The 23,384-nt window shown below is 35.9% G+C and overlaps 1 protein-coding gene across 9 annotated transcripts; it reads right to left on the reverse strand.

Annotated features, from left to right (window-relative positions):
• Window positions 1–2,157: 2,157 nt before the first annotated feature.
• LOC125674198 (uncharacterized) lies at window positions 2,158–16,830 on the reverse strand. Of its 9 annotated transcripts, none has more exons than XM_056160056.1 (12): window positions 16,580–16,628; window positions 15,822–15,885; window positions 12,847–13,022; window positions 9,542–11,917; window positions 9,177–9,306; window positions 8,249–8,308; window positions 8,023–8,129; window positions 6,416–6,464; window positions 6,152–6,277; window positions 5,902–6,036; window positions 5,746–5,766; window positions 2,158–4,238 (listed from the first exon to the last, which is right to left on the reverse strand). In XM_056160056.1, exons 3-12 carry the CDS (start codon window positions 12,892–12,894, stop codon window positions 4,036–4,038), a joined length of 3,255 nt encoding a protein of 1,084 aa, XP_056016031.1. In that variant the 5' UTR covers window positions 12,895–13,022; window positions 15,822–15,885; window positions 16,580–16,628; the 3' UTR covers window positions 2,158–4,035. The 9 variants fall into 9 exon arrangements, with proteins under 9 accessions (XP_056016031.1, XP_048767247.2, XP_048767248.2 ...); XM_048911290.2 differs by having other exon boundaries at window positions 15,826–15,885; window positions 16,580–16,626; XM_048911291.2 differs by lacking the exon at window positions 12,847–13,022 and having other exon boundaries at window positions 15,817–15,885; window positions 16,580–16,830.
• Window positions 16,831–23,384: the final 6,554 nt, after the last annotated feature.

A 23,384-nucleotide genomic window follows, 5' to 3' on the forward strand; every position in this document is an offset into this window, starting at 1 on the left:
CCATATACCCGTAACGTAGCAGAAAATTGCGGAATCGCTCCAAAACGATTTTAAACTTATCAAAGAATAAACGCGTACATTTAAAGTTAAATTTATATACAACTAACCTCATTGGTAATTTGTAAGTCCTTAACACTGTAAAAAAAAATCGTATAATAATATTGAAAACTCAACACTTTGAAATGTCACTTTTCTCGATTCGAACTGACTGCCATTTTACCGGAAACTGCCATCGGAATACCCTGCTGTTTTCGAAAAACGAACGCTAACCTAATTTGCAAATAAGAACGGCCCACTACCATATAAGGCATTGGTGGAAAAAAAAAAACCCGGTTTATACACATGGCGTGGAGACAGAAAGTTGACGATCTGAGCACTGCGTCTTTACCCCTAAGTCTTTCTGTAAAACATCTTTCACAGTTCTGTCAATCCTAACCAATTTAGAAGTCAGACTTTTCTTGTTTCCAGGTTTTTTGGAACATGAAAAAGTTTTCCCACAGCTTATGCAATTGTTGGATTCCATTTTGATTATGAGATCATATAAACCATTAAAGGAAATTAGGAATGTTGATGGCTTCATCCGTACCCGCCATTTTCTGAAGCATCCACTGTTTTTCCATAATTCCTGCATGCCTCAGTGCACTCTAGTTAATTTTCTTTATCGATGAAATCAAATTTCAGCAAAAAAGTTTATATAGGGAGAATATTACTTCAATCCCATGTTACAATATTTAGTTAACATATATTTCTCGATTTCTAACGTTTATTTCAAACTTTAAATTCATTTTCATGTCAAATAACGAAGTAGTAAAGATCGTAGTAGCATTTTCCGTAAAAGGCTATATCTCCATATTTGGAACGTCATTCATGTTCAGTATTTCACGCTGTGCGCATACGCAATGACAAGTTCCGGTAAAATGGAAGGTGTTAGCAGCGAAATTCAAACTCGTGGGTTTACATTCTCAAATTCAACTAATTAAAATGGATTTAACGGCAAGTGGGTCGTTGAGGTAACTTTCCAAATCCATATGAGTGATGTGTTACATAATTTTACCGAAACATGCACTGTGTGCAATTTTCATTTTGCTACATTGCAGGTATATAGGACGCATTCTATCGTTAAATCGGGTCCGTAGGACATTATCATTTTAACGATAGAACATTCTATCTAATATTTATGTAGCAATATTCCATTATCACCTGCATATGGTGTTTATATCTCTCAACTTATTCGATACGCAAACGCTTGTTCTGCGTATAGTCAGTTTATAAATCGAGGCAAGCTACTGACAAAAAAGCTGATGGTACAGGGTTTAACTGTCTCGTTTAAAGTCAGCATTTCGCAAATTCTATGGTCGTCATAACGATTTAGATTGCCAATACAACTTATCATTGGGTCAAATGCTGTCTGACGTTTTTCATAGCGATTGTTCGACCGTTCTTGGCACACCGATTTTGACTACGGATAACTCCGTTTACCTGATCAGAATATACGGCTCACGGCGGATGTGACTGGTCGACAGGGGATGCTTACACCTAGACGTGTCCAGGGGTCTGTGTTTCCCCAACCCTGTATTTTGTATTGCTTATAGGAGTTATGAGATTGATTACTGTTCGTTATCTTCACCTTTCATTTATCTATAGCACATATGTTTAAAAAACATCGACATGTTTATTTGTTTTGAGAAATCTAAGTCAGGACGACGTGAGCACAGGTGTTAGCGAGGTCCGGCGTCGCAACAGGTGTTGAATTGATAATAAAACCTCACTGCTAGGGCCCTGAGCGCAAAGCATAGGTCAACGTTTGTGGCACTTCACCAACAACTGACGTCACAATACCAGTAAAGTTTTCAAAGGGACCTAAAACAAATACGTACATTCATTTCAACCCTTTTAATGCCAGGGTCTTACTTCACCAAATGCACTAGTGTGTACTTGTTCAAGTCTACTAATCCCCCTCTCAATTAACGGTGGGCGGTCCCATGGTGAAGTGAAGCCAAAGCAGTTATATGAGCTTCTATATTTCAGTAGACAGGGATCCCCCCCCCCCTTCTAAAATAGGTATTAGAATACTAATACTTTACCTTTTCTGATACATGTTGTGACACACACGATTTGTAATCCAAGAATTATTATTGATTATAATCTGACATAAGGAAAATTCAAGCAGCCTTTATTTCAATTCCCTGATATACTAAGCAATGAAAAATAAAACTCAACATGAACAGAACACACAATTAAAAAGGATAAAATAAAATACAGGTGAGTGGAACAAACTTGTTCTTTTCCAGGAAAATCGTTTTTCTCTCTCAATTTTGACTTTAGTATTATCACAGATTGACCGACTTCAACACATATAATGAGTACACATATAATACATATATCAAATTGCAAAGTAGATCATATCAATACATTCATTTAACATAACATCTAATGATCTTCAAAACACATTTTAATTGAGCCATCCACCCCAACACTATACCGGTACAGCACATACCATAAAAGTTGAATTTCATGATTATCTACATATAAAATGTAACAGAATGACACAATACTAATTCTATATAGTGACACAATTTGTATACACTTGGTTATTCATGTTGAATGTGCCTCATTTATCCTGCACACTGAACAGCTTCTACCGACTATCATAATACATGTGCTTCATTCATCCAGCACATTGAACAGCTTCTCATAATACAATATTTATAAGATTGAATAGACTAATACTATTGATCAAGGTCAAAGTTTAAAGAAAAAAATTAAAAATAATATACATATATATATTAATGAATGATTATGTAAATCAAAGAGCCAACACTATTAATTAAAACAAAAATCAAAGTACAGGAAAGAATTCATATCTATGGATGAGAATCCAATGTACACATAGATGTATAAAAAATTTTCTAACCTAGATTACCACTACCTAATGGATATATCTATCACAAGCAATATTTCTATTTTACATTTTAATTATTTTGCTTTCTTTTTATCTTTATTTAAATTTTTATTTCAAAGTCACACAGAATTTTCTGTCTCCAAAACTATCCAATATCGATAGTGAAATGTACCAGTATACAAGTGTTCCCAAATCACTATTAAAGACACAAGTCTAACTTAAGGCCAAAAAAATATATATGTTCGTTTCCACTTTCACCTCAAAATTTTTAAGGGTTGGGAGGTAGGTAGTGTATTTCCCCCTCGATTTTATTAGGTTGAATTATTTTTTAATGATCTAGTTTACTACTATGCATAAAATATTGTGATAATCTAGAAATCAAATATATGTTATAAGATGAATCAAAACATTTCTTTCACTGTACTGTAAACAAAAACTGTTTAACTGTGTTTTGGAATCTGTCTAGTATTAGTACATAATAGATAACTTAATAAGTCAATAAATATACTCTTGTTGTAGTGATGATATTTGCAAAATCTGTGAGAATGGAAAAAATGTGTTGGGGTCGGCAGAAATTTTTAGGGTTCATCATGTAAATGAATTATCAAATAGATTTTTGATATTTGTCTGATTTTTACTGACATTGAATGACAATCTTCGTTATGACATTGCTCGACAATCTTCGTTATGACATTGCTCGACAATCTTCGTTCCCTCGTGACCAAATTTCAGTCAATCATCCTACATTCTTCACATCTAAGATCAACAGTTCAGTGTTCTGTACTGTGAGCCTCTAAACCTCGTGTTCACATCGTCAATTTCTTTCTCGGTATCCTCACACAACTTACTTTGTTTATTACAAGAATAAAACTTTCTTCGCAAACACATTCTACAGTGAATCATCTTTCTCGTGGCTATAAGCTGCTCCCAGCCTACTGATGATAGGGGGTGTGTAGACTGAGACGATATATCGGAGCTCTCTCAACTCAGAATGTAAAAGACCTTTAAAGGCTATCCCATGCAAAAAATATCATTTATGACAAAACAAGTATAATTGTGCAATGTTTAAATCACACATCTACTAAACATGCATCACAAAGGATATTTCCAGCAGGGGATAGCCTCAACTTGGGTTAGCATAAGAATGTTTTGACTTTCTTCTGAATTTTTTTCTTGCATTTGATGCATTTTTTCATGGGTTCAGAGCATGCCTTACAGACCAGCCTGTGGCCGCAGGGCGTGAAGACAATCACTCGCTCCATCTTCTCACATTTAACACACAGCAACTGTTTCTTCAACCTCTCATTTTCTTCTTCAATCAATTCTGGATCTAGTTCTGCAAATAAGTGAATATCAACAGTGATTTAATTTCAACATTTTTCAAAAGGGTCCTGTCACACCTGTGGCTTTAATTGGGAAAAATTGTCACCATTTTGATCAAATTGGGAAAACCTAGACATTATTGTAAACATGCTAAATATATCATATCAAATAAGAAATCGAACACAAATTGATGTCATTCTTCTTTTATTTTACATGTTTAACTTTATTTTCTTTAAACTCTTCAATTTTTTTACTATTCTTTCTACATCATCTAAAATTTATGCGTCTTTGTCATGTTGTACATAAACTATTCACATTGAACTTATTTTTAAACAAATACGTTTTTCACCAGTTTTCATTATTGGGAAAAGTGCTTAATAAGAGTTTGAGAATTTCATATACTAAATTTACACTTTTCCAGATTCTTCAGTACATGTATTGATCAACCTCTTTCTGAATATCAAACTTTACAGGATATCTGCATGATTCTCTACACAGCTAGAGTATACAGTCTACTGCACTGACATTGAAGAAACTTATTTTGAACTACATTGTATCTGGTATACTGAAGTAAAAAAAAAAATTAATATATCATATGCACCCAGTTGCATGGGATACATTGTAAAGTCACAAATGATGTGGCATATTTATAATTGTGAAGAACTAATTTCAGTTTTAAACTTTTTGAGTTACTGTCCAGAAACCATATTTGTCTTAAGTTTTTAATCTGTTTTCGGTCACTGTGACCTTGACCTTTGAGCTTTCTTCTCCAAAATCAATAGGGGCCTTGCTTTGCTGGTATCCAACAACATATCCAAATTTCATTTGATTCAAATTAATTTTTTTTCGAGTTATCCTCCTTTTTTTGAATTTTAAATCTATTTTCAGTCAGTGACCTTGATCTTTGACCCATTTTCTCCAAAATCAATAGGGGTCTTCCTTACCTGGTACATAACAATATCTTTCAGTATCATTTAATTCGATTTAAACTTTCTGAGTTATCATCCGGAAACCAAATATTTCTGAAATTTTCATTCTATATTTGGTCCCTGTGACCTTGACCTTTGACCATTTTTCTCCAAAATTAATAGGGGTCTTTCTTACCTGGTACCCAACAATATATCAAAGTTTCATTTGATTCGGATTTAAACTGTCTGAGTTATCATCCGGAAACCACATTCTTCTGAAATTTTCATTCTATTTTCTGCCATTGTGACCTTGACCTTTGAACATTTTTCTCCAAAATTTATAGGGTCTTCCTTACCTGGTACCCAACAATATATCAAAATTTCATTTGATTTTATGGTAAACTTTTTGAGTTATCATTCGGAAACCAATTGTTGATGCCCAACCGCCCGCCCGCATCACCAAACCAATAGCCGAGTTCAACTTTGTTGTAACTCGGCTAATAAATCCCTTGTGATATCATTTAATATATAGTTCAACATCAGTTATATTGAACTTTAGATATGAACAATTCAGGTGGGTCCCCCTGAATTTCAATAAATATGGAAACTTACCTTGTTCACTTTCTGAGGCTTCTGAAATACAAGAAAATTCTTTGAATATTCAAAAACCTGTGATTTTACAACTAAGTAAATACCTGTATGTCACAAATCATTTCTACAAATCGAATTTAAAAAGAATTAGAAACTCGTATGAATTCTGTGATGTACCTGTTGCTATTACTTGTGCTGGAGATGGACTTTTGGAGACTGGCTTGGCTGTCGTTCCTGGTGGAAAGGTTTCCCCTTTATCCTCCATTTCTAACAAAATAGCCAGAAGTTCGCTGGCATCAAATCTACTGTGCCCTGAAACAGATTTAATTTTAGACATGAGCATCTAATTATAGACTGTATACATGTTGTGAAATGAGCGCCTTATGCAGTACACGCTGTATCTGCTGTGAACTTTGTATAAACGTACCCTTCTCTGCTACAAATTTATCGATGACATGCTGGACCTGGCCTTTGGAGAAACCCATACTTATCACACTTTGTGCTGCTGGGGAGCACAGTGGGTCATTCTCATCTTTGTTAGAATCTGACACACCTACAACATAGCAAGAATTTGATTGTACACCTACCACTCTCAACATGTGCAGATAAAACTGAACTGTTACACATGCACTCCTAAATTCAGAATTAGAACAGTAAGGTAGCAACTGAACCCTACATGTAATATACATACCTGCTGTGTTGGATCCTGACTGAGGCATGGAGTCCATCGGACCAGCTCCCTGTATAAAGACATCACATGCAGTAAGAACGTGGTATTATAAAGACATCACACGCAGTAAGAACGTGGTATTATAAAGACATCACATGCAGTAAGAACTTGGTATTATAAAGACATTACATCCAGTAAGAACGTGGTATTATAAAGACATCACATGCAGTAAGAACGTGGTATTATAAAGACATCACATGCAGTAAGAACGTGGTATTATAAAGACATCTCATGCAGTAAGAACGTGGTATTATAAAGACATCACATGCAGTAAGAATGTGGTATTATAAAGACATCACATGCAGTAAGAACGTGGTATTCATCGCTATAGTATTAGTAATTCATCACATGCAGTAAGAATGTGGTATTATAAATACATCACATGCAGTAAGAACGTGGTATTATAAAGACATCACATGCAGTAAGAACGTGGTATTATAAAGACATCACATGCAGTAAGAACATGGTATTATAAAGACATCACATGCAGTAAGAACGTGGTATTATAAAGACATCACATGCAGTAAGAACGTGGTATTATAAAGACATCACATGCAGTAAGAACGTGGTATTATAAAGACATCACATCCAGTAAGAACGTGGTATTATAAAGACATCACATGCAGTAAGAACGGGGTATTATAAAGACATCACATGCAGTAAGAACGTGGTATTATAAAGACATCACACGCAGTAAGAACGGGGTATTATAAAGACATCACATGCAGTAAGAACGTGGTATTATAAAGACATCACACGCAGTAAGAACGGGGTATTATAAAGACATCACATGCAGTAAGAACGTGGTATTATAAAGACATCACACGCAGTAAGAACGGGGTATTATAAAGACATCACATGCAGTAAGAACGTGGTATTATAAAGACATCACATCCAGTAAGAACGGGGTATTATAAAGACATCGCACGCAGTAAGAACGTGGTATTATAAAGACATCACATGCAGTAAGAACGTGGTATTATAAAGACATCACATCCAGTAAGAACGGGGTATTATAAAGACATCACATGCAGTAAGAACGTGGTATTCATCGCTATAGTATTAGTAATTCATCACATGCAGTAAGAATGTGGTATTATAAAGACATCACATGCAGTAAGAACGTGGTATTATAAAGACATCACACACAGTAAGAACGGGGTATTTATCGCTATAGTATCAGTAATCCATCTAATGGAACAGCTGACAATACGAGCACATTTACATCTTGGGTAAACAAAACCAGAGAGGCGAAAGAATAGAATATGGTTTGGGATTACACTTTTTCAAAGTTATTGCTTACTTTTTTTTGATTTTTTAATAGTTCATGATCTCTTAAAGAAACAAGATGTATATATGCAAAACACTTTGCCCCTGACTGTTATGAAATATGACCTTGACTTGTACTCAAGACAACTTACAGATTTGACCTTGGACTTTTAGTAGAGTTATCAAAGATAAGTTAAAGGTTGCAGACAGACATACAGACAAGCACATTATGAACAATATGGTCCTGATGTTTATTGAAGTTCTTGATCAACAGAAATGACTTAACAGAAGGTGCGTACCATCTCATATCTCTGCTGAATTTCATCAATGAACTGTATGCCTTTGATCTTCATTACAAATTTACAGAAAGGAAACCAGCGCGCATGCTCTGTCCATGGATCATCACCTGACAAGAACACATATTTAACTAAGCCACAGCTCTGACTTTTGATCATAAATCATTGGGAATAGACGTTTAGATGAAATTACTCAATACACACATATTACTACATTTGTTAATCTTACCTGGTTCCCATTCTCGTAAACCTCCATCACAATAATGGCAGCGAACTGCATCCTCCTCACCTAAATTGGAGGTCAAGATCACATTAATTCTCATAACTATGATAATATACACACAATACAGTTATGCTGTGTATATTACTTGTAATACACAAGAAATTGGCAAATTCTAATTATTAAGTATTATTCGTGAGAATATAAAATCACACAATCTAAATTACCTGCACGATTTTTACAAACTTGAATCTGCACTATGTCAGGAATATTTCATGTAAATTTTCAATTTCTTGGCCCAGTAGTTTTTGAGATTATTTTTGAAGATTTTCCCTATATATTTGTATGCAAAACTTTGATCCCCCCTTGTGACCTCATACTACCCCCGCAGGCCATGATTTTAACAAACATAAATCTGAAATATGTTAGAAAGCTTTCATGTAAATCTCAGCTTTTCTGGCTCAGTGGTTTTTGAGAAGAAGATTTTTCCTATATATTTGCGTGTAGAACTTTGATCCCCTATTGTGGCCCCATCTAATCCCCTGGGGCCATTATTTGAACAAACTTGAATCTGCACTATGTCAGGAAGCTTTCATCTAAATCTCAGCTTTTCTGGCCCAGTGGTTCTTGAGAAGAAGATTTTTAAATGACCCCACCCTATTTTTGTATTTTTGGGATTTCCTTCACCCAAGGATGCTTTTGGCCAAGTTTGGTTGAAATTGGCCCTGTGGTTCTGGAGAAGAAGTTGAAAATGAAAAAAGTTTACAGACAGAGGACGGACAACAGGTGATTAGAAAAGCTCAGGTGAGCTAAAAACCTAACAATATAATATCTTGTGAGAAGGAATCTATATATAGTATATAAAATGTATAGATCCTAAATGCGATAACTTTCGTATGTTTGAAACAGAAGTGACATTTTTCTAATTTTTCTTTACCTGTGAAGTAGAAACCCGCCTCAGCTATTTGTTTAGGAGTCTGTATTATGGAGAGTGGCCATCTGTCTGTCTTAAAGGACTCTAGTCGTCTGTTGAAATCTTGCATCAGTGGCGTTTTAGGATTGTATATCTATGAAAATGATGAAAATATACATGGTATGCATAAATATGAAATTTGTTACTTCAAAAATATTTGTATCTTTCATCATATGATACTTACCATCAAGTCTGATAAATAATACAAGTCTATGAAACAGCCTTAATTAAAATTACTAATATTTATTAAGACTTATATTTTTAACATGTTACAAATTAATTATGACTATTATCTGTTTATCTAAATTTGATGCCAGCATTCTGCCTACCTTCCTCCATTCTTGTTGTACACGATTAATGAAATCCTGTCCTTTCATCTTCTTCAGATATTTACAGTGAGGTGAGTGTCTGGCATGTTCTGACCATGGGTCATCTGTTTCATCCCATTCCGCCAGGCCAATGTCACAGGAAAAGCATCGGACAATGTCCTGTTGGCCAGTGAAAAAAAATCCACATAGCACCAAAACTTTTTTATCCTGTTTGTCATTGTGGGGCCAAAATGAGAACGTCTTCAGTCTGGAGTCGACAGTTTTGTAATCCGGATGCCTGATAGAGTAGGACTGATCTTCCTCAGCAGTAGTTACATCACCTAACGATGCTTCGTTGAAGTCCCTCATTTCCTTGACTTCACTGACGAATATTCCTGTCGATGGTGAGCTTTCCATTTCTTCTATTGCAGGGGCTGTGCTGATGTTTTCCCCAAACAGTGAGTGGGGCTGAAGATTTGATTCACCGAACATAGTCATGTAGCTTAATGAATCTGCATTCTCCGTCTGAACGGGAAAGTTTTTTGGATTTGATAGGCTTTCCATTGTATTTGAGGAACTCTCCTGTGATTGGTATCCACTCTCACATTTTACGGAAGTTGTTTCACCGTCTGTTGGCTGGAAGCGGTTCCTTTCTAGGGAGGGTATTTTGTTTGTCGGATGAAGGAGGTCCTTTGCGATGTCTATTTTGTTTGTCGGATGAAGGAGGTCCTTTGCGATGTCTATTTTGTTTGTTGGATGAAGGAGGTCCTTTGCGATGTCGGTTTTGTTTGATGGATGAGGAAGGCTCCTTTCTGTGGAAGGCATTTTGTGAGCTGAAGGAAGGAAATCCCTCTCTATAGTAGTAATCTTTTCTGGCTGTCTGGCACTAAAGTTTTCACTAGGTGGACCTTGGTATGAATTGAAAATGCTGGACACATTTTTTTCATTTATATTTAGAGAATTTATCTCAGGTAGTGGGTTTTTACAATCCCTCTGTACGGCACTAGGAGAATGCGAACTTAAGATTCCAAAATTTGTTTCGCTTTTCGGTTTGTAGAATGGAAATACATAACTTCCTGTACTCTCTTTGTCTCGTTTCTGTTGGCGAGCATGCAGACAATTCTCTGACAATCTTAAATGCATGTTCAGAACAGAATCACCTCCAAGATGGTGACCCAATTCTGGAATTTCGATGTGAAGCTGACAGGCATAGCATGCCACTGAAGACAGCTGCACATCAAGATAAAATCCCGAGTCCACTAAACGCAGAGCAGACACAGGTGAAGTTAAAGGCCAATCTTTAAACGAAGCTAGGCGATTGAAGTTATTTTCCATATTACCATCAACGTTCCGATAAAAAGGATACGTAATGGACAGGAGTGGAGGTACACCAAAATGTTTATATAGTGGCAAATGTTCGTATGCTATATCGTCTTCATCCACTGGCTTAAGGACGTGATTTGGTAGCACTTTCGATTGAACGCGATGTTTCTCTTGTAGGACTGTCACAGCTTTAGCAAGAAATGGTAACACTACATCATCATTAGTGAACTGTATACCTAGTTCACCATTCAAAAGTCTTTTGCTCTCCTTTAGACAAAATACAGGCGGTCTGTTAATGGGAGGAATTGTGTGTCGAGATACTTTGTATATTGATTTCATAGGCCAGCTTTCCTCATCATCAAGTGCATCTACATATGTTATAGATATATCATTCCTTTTTGTTTCAGAGTCCTTTTTGTCTGAACAAGAGATTTCCTCATCGTGTTGAAATGCATCTAAATCTGTTGTAGATAAATCTTCACTTTTTGTTTCTGAGTCCTTTTTGTCTGAACATTTCTCAGATTCTAATGCATCTGTGCAATATTTTTCTAGGGAATAGATATTGACCTCTGACAATTTTTCTGTTGGAGTAGGGAGGGAATTAACTTGACTAGAACTTCCATGGCCAGTTTTCGTTATATTACCATTATTTTGCCCCACATCAATTTTAATGTGAGTCACTTGAAGTTTCCCAAATGGTTTCAAATATGCATCCAATTTTCGCCTTTGGATGGAAATGTACGACGAGGAATATGTTTTGAGGATTTTTAAAACTTCTTGCGGAGATCTAGTCACTTTTGTCAAATTAAAGAATGCTATCATGCATTTATTTTTGGATTCTTTTGTTATAGAGTTTTCTAAAAGCCGCAAAATTTCCTCTGGTTCAAGATTTGTCCATTTCCTGTTTTCTTGAGGGCATAATTCATAGATTTTATTAAACTGGAAAGGTGAAGAATCAAAGACTAGAATGTTCACTTGAAGTGGAAGTTTGTCAAATGCAGAGATCAATGCCTTTCCTTTGTTGGGTGGATTCTCATCTATTTCATTTTTCCTTGGAATATCTTGGTGGTTTTCCTGAAATTAACAAGATATGGCCCTCAGTGGAAACAAAGGAAAAGTCTTGTCATAAAGAATTCAGATCTACAAGATAAAAGAAAAAACTTTGTTTAAAAAATGTTTCAAATTGAAAGGTCTTCACAAAAGGAATGCACATATGAAATATGAGAGCTTTAGTGATAAGTTATATATTTTTAATGCAAACTTGAAGTTTCGGACAGACCAACAAATGGGCAGGACAAAAACAATATGCCCTCCAATCTTCGATAGGGGGCATAGAAATATATATTGTACTTTATTCCCATGCCCCATGATACACAATACACCCATTGGAAATAATTTATCATGCTGGGTTGTCCCTGTATGTAACATGTAAGCTAAATAGAGATTTATGAATTCAATTATATGATGATATCACATATTTACCCTCTACAAGTATCTATCAATTCAAGACTAATTTTTCATACAACTAAAATGTCCTCTTCTAGTCCACTATTATAAAACTGTTTTAAAAGTTTGAACTTTGCTTATTTTCCAAAGATTAACGAGCACCCTCTACATTTTATATCAATAAACGTCATCAGCTCGGAAGGGGTAAAGGAGTCATTGATGTAGGAGGGGGCCGGAGGAAATTTACACGTGTTCAAGTGGACAGTTCACTATGCTACCATCATTGGAAACCCCACGATCGGTCGCACTTCTGTTACCTCAGTAAAAGAAGTGCGATCGGCCGTGGGTTTCCAACGATGCTATGCTACCTGAACACCCAAATCAAGTACAATACTATATATATAATGATTTAAAAAATTCAGGAATGAAAAGACTGCATTCCCCCCCCCCCCCTACTTCTAACAGAATACTAGGCATAGGTAGTTTTGTAAAAAGGTTAAGATGGGAAAATAGAAAATAGGGTAAAGCCATTATAACAGTTCATGTGATTGTATTACCGTACTACATCTAAATAAAAAATCTAGTGCATTGCTGGTTATACCCATGGGTGCTCAGTGTTTTTTTCTTCTTCTTATATAACTGGTACTGATAAATGGTACCATTCCCAATGCCAAATACCATCAATCTGACATCATTTTATCGAATTTTGAAGCAAAATGTCCAGTAACGAACTCTGCTATATAACATCATAATGTGAGGCTTGTAAATTGTTATACATGAATATAAAACATTGTAATATTAAGTTAACTAATTTCTTCACTTCCTCTGAAATAAAAAGTAATTCAATAAAATGGAACTTGTGTGTAAAATTGTAAACAATGAATTCTTGCCCAAGGTTATTGTTTGAAATCATGGAAATATGGCTTATTTAAATGTAATTTCAAAAGAAATTTGTTGGTATGAGAAAAAATTCCCAATTTGTTCTATGAAAATTTAAATGCTATTTTTCTCAAATAGGTATGGGTTGCAGTTATGATCATAGTCAAATAAATGTATTACAATCTACTATTATACAAATATAGCCCTTTCAATCGGTCGATCCATAGATATATCGATTTCACAGAAAAGCATATCTTGCGAGGTCGATATGCTTTTCTGTGAAGTCAATATATCAATGGTTCGACCGATTGAAAGGGCTACATTTGTTATTATATCATTTTTGCAAAATAACCTTTTACTTCTGCATCTGCAGGCTTCACTTCCATATTGTTCAGAAGTAGGTATAATGATGTGAACTGAAAAGGGAATTTGATTGGTTGGAATGACATACATTAGCAAATCACATTCATTGTTGCACGTAGCAAAATTTCCCTGATCTATTATTAGAAAGTACAGGTCAATCTGAGTTAATGTTTATAATTAGAAAGACCCAGTCAATCCGCATTTATATACTTTGACACGTGATATCAAATGGACCAATGGTGTAGTGCATTATAATACATGAAAATAATATACATAATTATCATCAATGCTTTTCAGAAGATATCACATAATTATTTGTGCCTAATGTACCCATTTTATTTGTTATTATATCATTATGATACTATACTTGTAACTGCAAAGTACAGGTACACGTAGGTTGAAATGCATTTCAAAAACTATACAATTTCAATCCAATAATTTCACGATCGTCTACGCTGAATGGTACCTAGCTGCCCTTTACCCTTAATTGTGACATAAAATATTTTCACCATGGGAACAGGTTACAAGCACGGAAACAGTATATTTCAAATCTTGTTAGTTAAATGTTCTGTGGTCTACCGTCTCAACATAATTATCAACATCTGTAATAGTAATGGCTATATGGATGAAAGAGATTAGCCTGAATAGCTCAGTGCAGGTTATATAAAAGCACCTGACCTTGGTTACATAAAATGTTCTATCGTTAAAGTGATAATGTTCTACGGACCAAGTTGAGGGCCTGTCCTGAGATGCAGTTAGATCGTTCTAACAACTAACTAGTAATGCAGGGGTCCTGAGTTGAATGCCTGGTCCAGTCTAGAATTTTCTTCCAATTTTATACATATACAAGTAGTTAGTATTACATTGGTGAGACTGCTAACCCCAGAACTTGCAGGTGAAGGTCCTGCCAGGGAATCTGGTCTTTGTGAGACAGTCGTTAGCTCCCCTGAGCTAAAAGCTCAAGTGAGCTTTTCTGATCAACTGTTGTCTGCCGTCTCTCCGTAAACTTTTTGACTTCTTCTCCAGAACCACTCCAGGGTCAATTTCAACCAAACTTAGCAAAAAAGCATCCTTGGGTGAAGGGCTTTCAAGTTTGTTCAAATGAAGGGCGAATATACAGGGAAAATCTTCTCAAGAATCACTGGGCCAGAAAAGTTTACATTTACATGAAAACTTCCTGACATAGTGCTGATCCAAATTTGTAAACATCACGGCCCCCAGGGTTCGGTATGTGGGGCCACAATTGGGGATCAAAGTTCTACATGCAAATATATAGGGAAAATCTCTAAAAATCTTCTTATCAAGAACCACTGGGCCAGAAAAGTTTACATTTACATGAAAGCTTCCTGACATAGTGCAGATTAAAATTTGTAAAAATCATGGCCCACAAGGGTAGGTTGGGGGCCACAATAGGGATCTCAGTTTTACATATTAATATATAGAAAATCTTTAAATATGGCCCAAGGTGACTCAGGTGACCATGAGCGATGTGGCCCATGGGCCTCATGTTTAGTAGTTAGGGCTATACGAACCATAAAATAAGATATATCAGTCTGGATAGATCAGTGGTTCAAGCACCTAACTATTAGGGCTGCAACGGGTACCTAAAATAACCGAAAACCGCGGGTTGTGTTGTTTGGTTCCATTTTTCCGTATTTCGGTTCGGGTTTAGTTTTTGAAACAGAATCATTATGTTGTAAAAATCCTCAAAGGTGGCTGTATTTTGATTAATTGTTAAATGATGGCATTGTGGACAAAACTGTAAATAATGACAGTATATGAAAGATATGTCAAACGTATTGAAAATATGCCACAGGAGCAACATTGACTATGACAAAACATTGAAAGCATGGATGGAAACAAGTAGAAGTGACAACACTGTTTCTAGTACCATGGATGTCGAGTCTAAACCTCAGTCCACGTCCCCGAGTAATTATTGTGACAAAATACAATAAAGGTTTTTGATTTTAAATGTATATTATATTAGATTTTTGAATAGTCATATAGTCCTGAACTGAAATACCTGAACCTGAAGTAAAAAATTTAGAACCGACCCGACCCGAAATTTTTTGGAACCGCGACAGCCCTACTGACTATTATTATAATGCAGGGGTCCTTGGTTCGATTCCTAGTCCAGTCCAAAATTTTCCATCTTCCTAAGTAATTCATTTATATAATAATATACATATACTGTCACATACATGTATTTATTAATATTACACATCATAATGTTCATGATGATTTAAAAAGGAAAAAAAAAAGAAAAAGAAGATTTTGGTGCGTACCTTACTTACAAAGCTGCCACAAGATGTCTGAAAGATCATGGTTCTGTATAAAACTGTCACTGGTTACATCTGAAAAATACATCATTCTTATTTGTGCCACTTAAAACACGTAAGATATGCACACGGATACAGACAGTGAGACAGTTCACCATGTAAGGATCACATGCATACAACGTGTCTTCCTGAACGCAGTGACAGAGGGATATTGCGTGTACACCTAGTACCAGATCAACGCAGAAACCAGACTTAGTAAATTTCTGTAATTGATAATAAAGCCTATTATATTATATCACCCCTAGTGAAAATAGACTCCTATTATACATTATATATGTAGATCTATACATACAAAAATAAAAATAAAAAAAAATTTACCGGTTCCCGTGATCGTGAGAACAGCATTGTCAAAATTTAGGATAACGAGTTTCAAGCTGTGGAATTGAAAAGCCTATCACTACAAATTTAGCCTACCACGATGTATCGACGATATATATAACAAAATATTGCAGTCACTGAATTAACTTTTTATTCGATTTTAGCGTTTTCTGGGAAGGAAAGTACATGTACGGTAATCGTGATTCGTCGTATTTATGGTATTTACTGGAAATACCCATTTATCAGATACTGAAAATAAACAGCCCTACCTTAATTATATCATTAAAAATTAATACACAAAGGTAGACTATCTAATTTGATTGTTTTTATATATCTTAGGAATAAAGTTTTTCATCTTCAGTAAACATGACCATTACCGTCGGTGACTTACTTTAAACTGACGATTTTTCCAGATCTATCCACTATTCGGACATTTATAAATTCCAATGTTGAAAATCCCCTTTGCTATAAATAGGAACATTATAATTTCACCAGAGGGCGCGTTACGCAAGCTACATCTCTACCCAGAGTTGTCGTTCCTTGCTCTCACATGCACGTGGGGGTATATAGTCCGAAATATCTGACGTTTTTCTGATTTTGATATTTACCGTACCAGGTACAGTAAATATCAAAATCAGAAAAAAAAAGCCAGGAAAACGTCAGATATTTCGGACTAGTGAGTGTAAGGAACGATAACTCGGAGTAGAGAAATCTGTCTGTCTTGCCTTTATCAAGTTAGCACTGTCCATATTTTTAAGATTTTAAAATTTTCACTATGTTCAACATTGTTGTTGTTGTTACCTTTTTTGTATCGATACTATTATTATGCTCCATGTTGAGCCTAAAGTTTCAAAGTTTATCGCCATTGAAATGTGTTTTTTCTTCTTTTTAAAATTTTATTTGGCAGTGTTGTATAAATGATTTCTAGTCAACTCGTACCCTGACCGACTCGTACCCAGGTCAACTCGTACCCCATAGGTCAACTCGTACCCAAAAGGCAAAAGTCATCTCGTACCCAAGAATCTGCCCATAATGCAATATATCTATGCGCATATAAGTGACATATCGCTTAGGTACGAGTTGTCATCAATTGAAGAGGAGGAGTCAACTCGTAACCAGATTTTTGGGACTTTTACTTTTTGGGCACGAGTTGACCTATTGGGTACGAGTTGACCTGGGTACGAGTCGGTCAGGGTACGAGTTGACTCCGTATAAATGAATAAAATTTGGGCAAAATTTAACTTAGGCCTAGTCTTTGTCAGCCTGTGTCTGAATAACACATGGAAAATATGCAGGGCTGTTCATTTCAATTGGCAGAATCCGAGGCATCGGTAGCGAAGTTGAACCTATTATGGGGTGCTTCCCTTGAATATACGGACAGAAAGTCACAGGACAAAAAGACACAGGACAAAAAGTCACAAAATCCGTAGGACAAAAAGTCACAGGACAAAAAGTCACAATGATGACTTTGATTAGATAGGATAAAAAGTCACAGGACAAAACGTCACTGGACAAAAAGTCACAAAAATGCTCACTAAAGCTGTTGTTCCTGAGATGAAGGCACCAGAGATTTCTTACAGTGGTTGGGAGGTAGTACATGTCATCATTCTTTTTGGTGTTTGTTTTGCCACATTTAGCACTTTCAGTTCATTATTAGATGTTCATTATTAGATAATAAGAAAGGAAAAAATCATCAACTTGTTTATATAGCAATTATATTATATGACAGTTCACTTACTTCTTGTTTTGACAATAATCTAGAGTGAAAGGAAGCCAACCATAATTCTGCCATCATATTTTGTTTTGACAATCATTAATATGTACATGTAATATACTAAACCAAATGATCATAAAGCTTATTTTTATTTTATCTTAATAAAAAAAATCTCTTTTTAAAAATCAAAATAATATTTTACATTAAATATGATAAAAGGATTATCAAAATCTCAGAAAATATAAATTTTGCATATATATTTTCTTAAACTTTACAAAAAGAACAGATATGTTTTAAAATATATATAAAAAATCAGTACGTTTTATTTTCTTATAAACTGACTTTTTGTCCCGTGATATTTTGTTCTACTTTCATAAAATTTCTAATTGTGACTTTTTGTCTTATTTTCTCATAAAACTGTGACTTTTTGTCCTGTGACTTTATTTCTTGAGACTTTTTGTCCTGTGACATTTTGTCCTACTTTCATAAAATTTCTTATTGTGACTTTTTGTCCATGGTCATTTTGTCCGTGACTTTTTGTCTGTGACTTTCTGTATTCATTGTCAGGGACGGATCCAGGAATTGTGGTTACGGGGGACGCCACTTTATGATGCAGGGGATCTGGGGACCGCCTCGAGACCCCCTGTGGGTCCAGGGCGAAGCCCTGATGGGGGTCCAGGGGACGAAGCCCCCGCAAACTCCTGGATTTTACAGGTTTTATAATGCTTAAAATATGTCTCCTATTTGGTCATTTGACTTCTGGAGAACTCGTACCCAGGACTCGTAACTCGTACCCAGGAGAACCCGTACCCAGGAGAACTTGTATACCCACATTTCTATTTGTTAAAATGACAAAGTTTTCTCCAGGAGAACTCGTACCTCGATATTGATGGGTACGACTTCTCTTGGAGAACTCCAACCCGGGTACGAGTTCTCCTGGAGGTTCTCCAAGAGAGTCGTACCCGGGTCCGACTTCTCCAGGAGAACTCGTACCCAAATTTCTGGTTACGAGTTCTCCTGGTTACGAGTTCTCCTGATGCCAGTCATTTGTACTATTTTCTATCATTTTTAATAAGGTGAAACTGATAAAAATAACGCAAATTCAAAGGGTTTTTAGAAAAAATTAAGTTCTCCCAGTAAAGTAATTCAAGAAATCAAAAGATTTTGTTATTTATTTTTCCCGGAGTGGAAGAAATTATTGCTTCTTTTATCGTGTAGTATATTTTTCTAAACAAGATACCACGATTTACCTTAAATTTGAAATTTTTTTTTGGGGGGGGGGGCCTCTCTTTAAATCTACCACTGACTGTCTATGCATACGTGTGTAATGATTGTTAACGTTTTATTATATCACAAAAGAATTCAAAATGTAAAAATATAAATGTCAGTGTTTTATCGTCATGTTATTTTGAAAAAGTTTCAATTTTTATTAAACAGTTTAAAATCTGGGAATTATTCGCGCACTTTTCTGTTGGTAAATTGTCGATTTCGTCTACATCATAACTGATCATCGCCGTTCTCAAGTGCTTCGTTCTGTACGTTGATGTTCTTCTGCTCTTATCCATGCAGATTTCAGCTTTTGGAGAAAATTGTCTCTTAGTCGGCTTATGCTGGATATTTTCCAAGCTACTAGCCTTAGACTTTCTGGGTCTGGATGAACAACTTGACCTCTTTTCTGTGTTAACAGACTTGACACTACTGGAATTTTTCTTGGATGGTTTATGAGGAGTTCCAGGAGCAATGGATATCATGACTGGCGAGGTGCATGTGGGGCTATCAATATCATTGAACAGGGCTCCTGTGTTACTTTCTTGAGAACTAAATGGAGCAGAACTGGAGGGGGAATGCATATGCATACATCCCTGTCCAACTTACACTCAGTGCATCCGTTGCAATGGCTCCCTCCATTGGAAACGGGGAGCAATATACCTGAAGCTTTTTGTTCTCCCAGGTTGCAAAGAGATCTATATTTGGGGAATCGAAAGCCTGAAAAATGCATTTCACTATATCTTGATTCAGGCTCCACTCTGTGAGTCGAATGTTTGATCGACCCCTGGAATTCACAATTCGCAATTCACCACATACCACGCACGTCTTTCCAAAGGGAGAGAAATCACCCACCTTTCAACAGCTGTCTAGACCAAGTACTAGAGACACAGACGGATGACCGACAATCTATGCATGACCTGGAGAAACAGTCTCCACAGAAAAGCTCGGTCAACGTCAAGAATGACTGCATGCTACCCTTTCGACAGAAACCTGACACGGTGTACAATATCACTCACATCTGTGACATGCTCCAATGCCCACTCAAGTGCACATCATGGAAAATGACTTGATATAGTCTAACTTCAGGTCATTATACCCACACTTTCTAAAGAAAGTTCGGGTATATTGTTGTTACCCTGTTTCGTCCGTCCGTCCGTCTGTCACACTTTCGTTATCCTCAAATTCCTCCTTCATCTTAAGTAGTAACCAATTGACCTTTTGGAAGGTGTCCTGTAGATGTGCAATAAGGTTTCGGAATTTTCATTTTCACCCTAGGGACGAAATGGGGGTAAAAACAACAATTTTATACATACATTTGTTTCCCAGAATTCCTCTTACAGTTAATACAATAGCAAAATCATCTTTTGGAAGATGAATGGTGGTGTCCTGTAGATGTGCAATAAAGTTTCGGAATTTTCATTTTTACCCTGGGGCCCAAATGGGAGTCGAAAAACGAATTTAAAAAAAAAAAAAAAGACCCTGGTTCCCTGAACTCCTCTTACATTCCTCAAACATTTCTGAACACTTTAGTGGCATCAATGAGGCGCCGTTGTCAAGCATGCGTGAATGTAAATGATGGTCACACGCATTATTAACTTTGTTAATTCAAGTTCGAATACCAGTGTCTTTCGAGTGTGCTGAAATTGACGTTATTCGACGTTAACATTAATGGATTATGAAATGTTGTAACGAATACATTTTTTAACAGTATTACAAAAAATAAAATTTGTTCAGCGTTATTTTTTATTATTTTTTCATATATCAAACAATGCACCGTTTCTTTTTTCCGCTAGTGTACATTTTCGGATTCCTTTATCGATGACATAATTATTTTCAGCGTAAGTTGGGAAAGTCATCTAGGGCACATAAAGACAGTGTTAAGCTCGTTACAGAAAGCAGGTTTGACAGCTAATCCAAATCAAAGTACTTAAAGTACTCGTGGGAATTGAATATTGTGGAAATTCAGTTAGAAAAGATAGTACTGGAAGGGTAGGGGGATAAATGACTGAATATTATCATGATTTTAGATACAAATCAACTGTTGTTGTTTTTCAAAGCGTTACAACAGCAAACATGGATAATGGAAGGCCCATGGGCCACAACGCTCCTCGAGTAACTGAAGTCGTGTTGTTGTTTTCTAGAATTTCACCCCTTTATATTCTCATGAAAAATGTGACCACATATTATGGACCAAACTTTCAAATCAATATGGTTATCAATGCCTTGCAGTTATGAAGAAGTTTTTCCCCTGTATATATACATTCAAGTTTAATCCTAGTTATAGCTAATTCTAAGGATTCATTACTTGAAAAGGTAGTCCAATATGCTAAACTGTCACCTGAGTATACTACAGTCCTGTAGAGGATCAATGGAATGGTAAATAATTGTATAATAACTCAAAATAAATGAAATGCCAAAAAATTAAAAATTGTCGGGCATCGGAAATGCACAAGCCAAGTTGCACAAGGAATGGGCATAGAGGGAACCGGCAGAAAAGTTTTCAAGAATTATCAAGCAGGGAGCAAAATTTTGCGTACATAAATTTCAGCCGACTTAAATCCTTTGTGACCTTGACCTTTAACCTTCTTTGTCTCATCAAGGGCGATAATCCATCTAAGTTTAATTGAGATCCTATAATTTGTTAAAAAATTATAGTGCAGAAAACAAAATTTTCTCCAAATTTCAGTCTATTTATAGCCACTGTGACTTTGACCTTGTGACCCCGGAATCGATAGGCGTCTTGTCTTACTTAATCGATCTAAGTTTGATTGAGATCCTATAATTCGTTCAAGAGCTATGGTGCGGAAAACAAAATTTTCTCCAAATTTCAGTCTATTTATAGCCAGTGACCTTGACCTTTGACCTAGTGATCCCAGAATCGATAGGCTTCCTCATCTTACTGAGGGTGACAATCCATCTAAGTTTGAATGAGATTCTATAATTTGCTCAAGAGCTATGGTGCGGAAATGAAACGTTGATGTGTGCCCGCCTGCCCGCCCAAAGGCACTTCATCAGATCATAAGCCGAGTTCGACTTCATCGCAACTCCGCTAAAAATGAAACACTAGTCAAATAATGTTATTTGTTGCCAAGGTATTTGGGATATTATACTGTGGTTCAAACAGGGGGTGAATGAACCTGACAGTATGGAAAGCATATAGTGGAATCAGACTTGTGATGCTGGAAATCTATAGTGATTAATAAACTATACATGTACAAGATCCATAACTATTTTTTTTTTCAGTTTGTGAGGGAGAATCCTCATGTCTCTTTCATCTGTAGACAAATAAACAATGTGTTTTGACCAGAGCAATTTCCAATCCTTTTTGCAGCATAAATTCAACATTGTGGCAACTGGGTTAAACTTTGATAGTGAAGTAATACATGGCAGCACCTTATCCCATGCTCTTAAAATTTCTGTTTGACACACACTCATGACATCCACTCAAACATTACAGAGTGCAGCAAAAATCCCATTGTAATAGGGGATTCAAAATGGATAACTGGTACAAAATATGGTACATACTATTAAAAAAGGATAATGAATTTGACATATTGATGTCTTGGAAAAGGAAATTCTGACATCGGGGCTCTAAGCGTTTTCAAACATTGCCATTTGATAAAAGTGTTCTACATTTTAAAGAATAAAGATGAATATGTCTTTACATACATAGGTGAGAAAGTTTCCATTATTCCTAGCCGAGACATACCATGTATGCGCAAAAAATTCATAAACAAATATCACACTACTCACGTAGAAAATGTGGACTTTACCGTCATCAAGCGCAGCGAAACACGCCATTTCGAGATTATAGTCGACGAAAGCTCGTTAACAGTAATGAATAAGGTACACTCATTTTGTATCTATTTTGTGACTTTCTTTATTAAAAGGAACAGTTCTCTAATGTGTAACGTGCAATTACTACGTAATTCAATAACTTGAAGCATGAAGCAGTTTCACTTTGCCACCGGATATAAGAAATTTTATTTCGTATTCCGATCCCAATCGAAAGTTGTTGACTGGGAATGACGTGTTTTAATTCAATCTACATGTAATAAAAAAAACCCAAATATATACACATACACAATGTTGTAGAGTTATTTCTTGTAAATTTTCTGAGGTTTCGCACCATATTCGATATTTCGCTCCACGGTGTCAATAGGGCTTGTGTGCAGTTGTCGTTCATTTCCCTATCAATGTTTATAGGTGATGC

Source organism: Ostrea edulis, chromosome 3 (assembly GCF_947568905.1).
Source record: "Ostrea edulis chromosome 3, xbOstEdul1.1, whole genome shotgun sequence".
In the NCBI taxonomy this organism is placed as follows: Eukaryota; Metazoa; Mollusca; class Bivalvia; order Ostreida; family Ostreidae; genus Ostrea; species Ostrea edulis.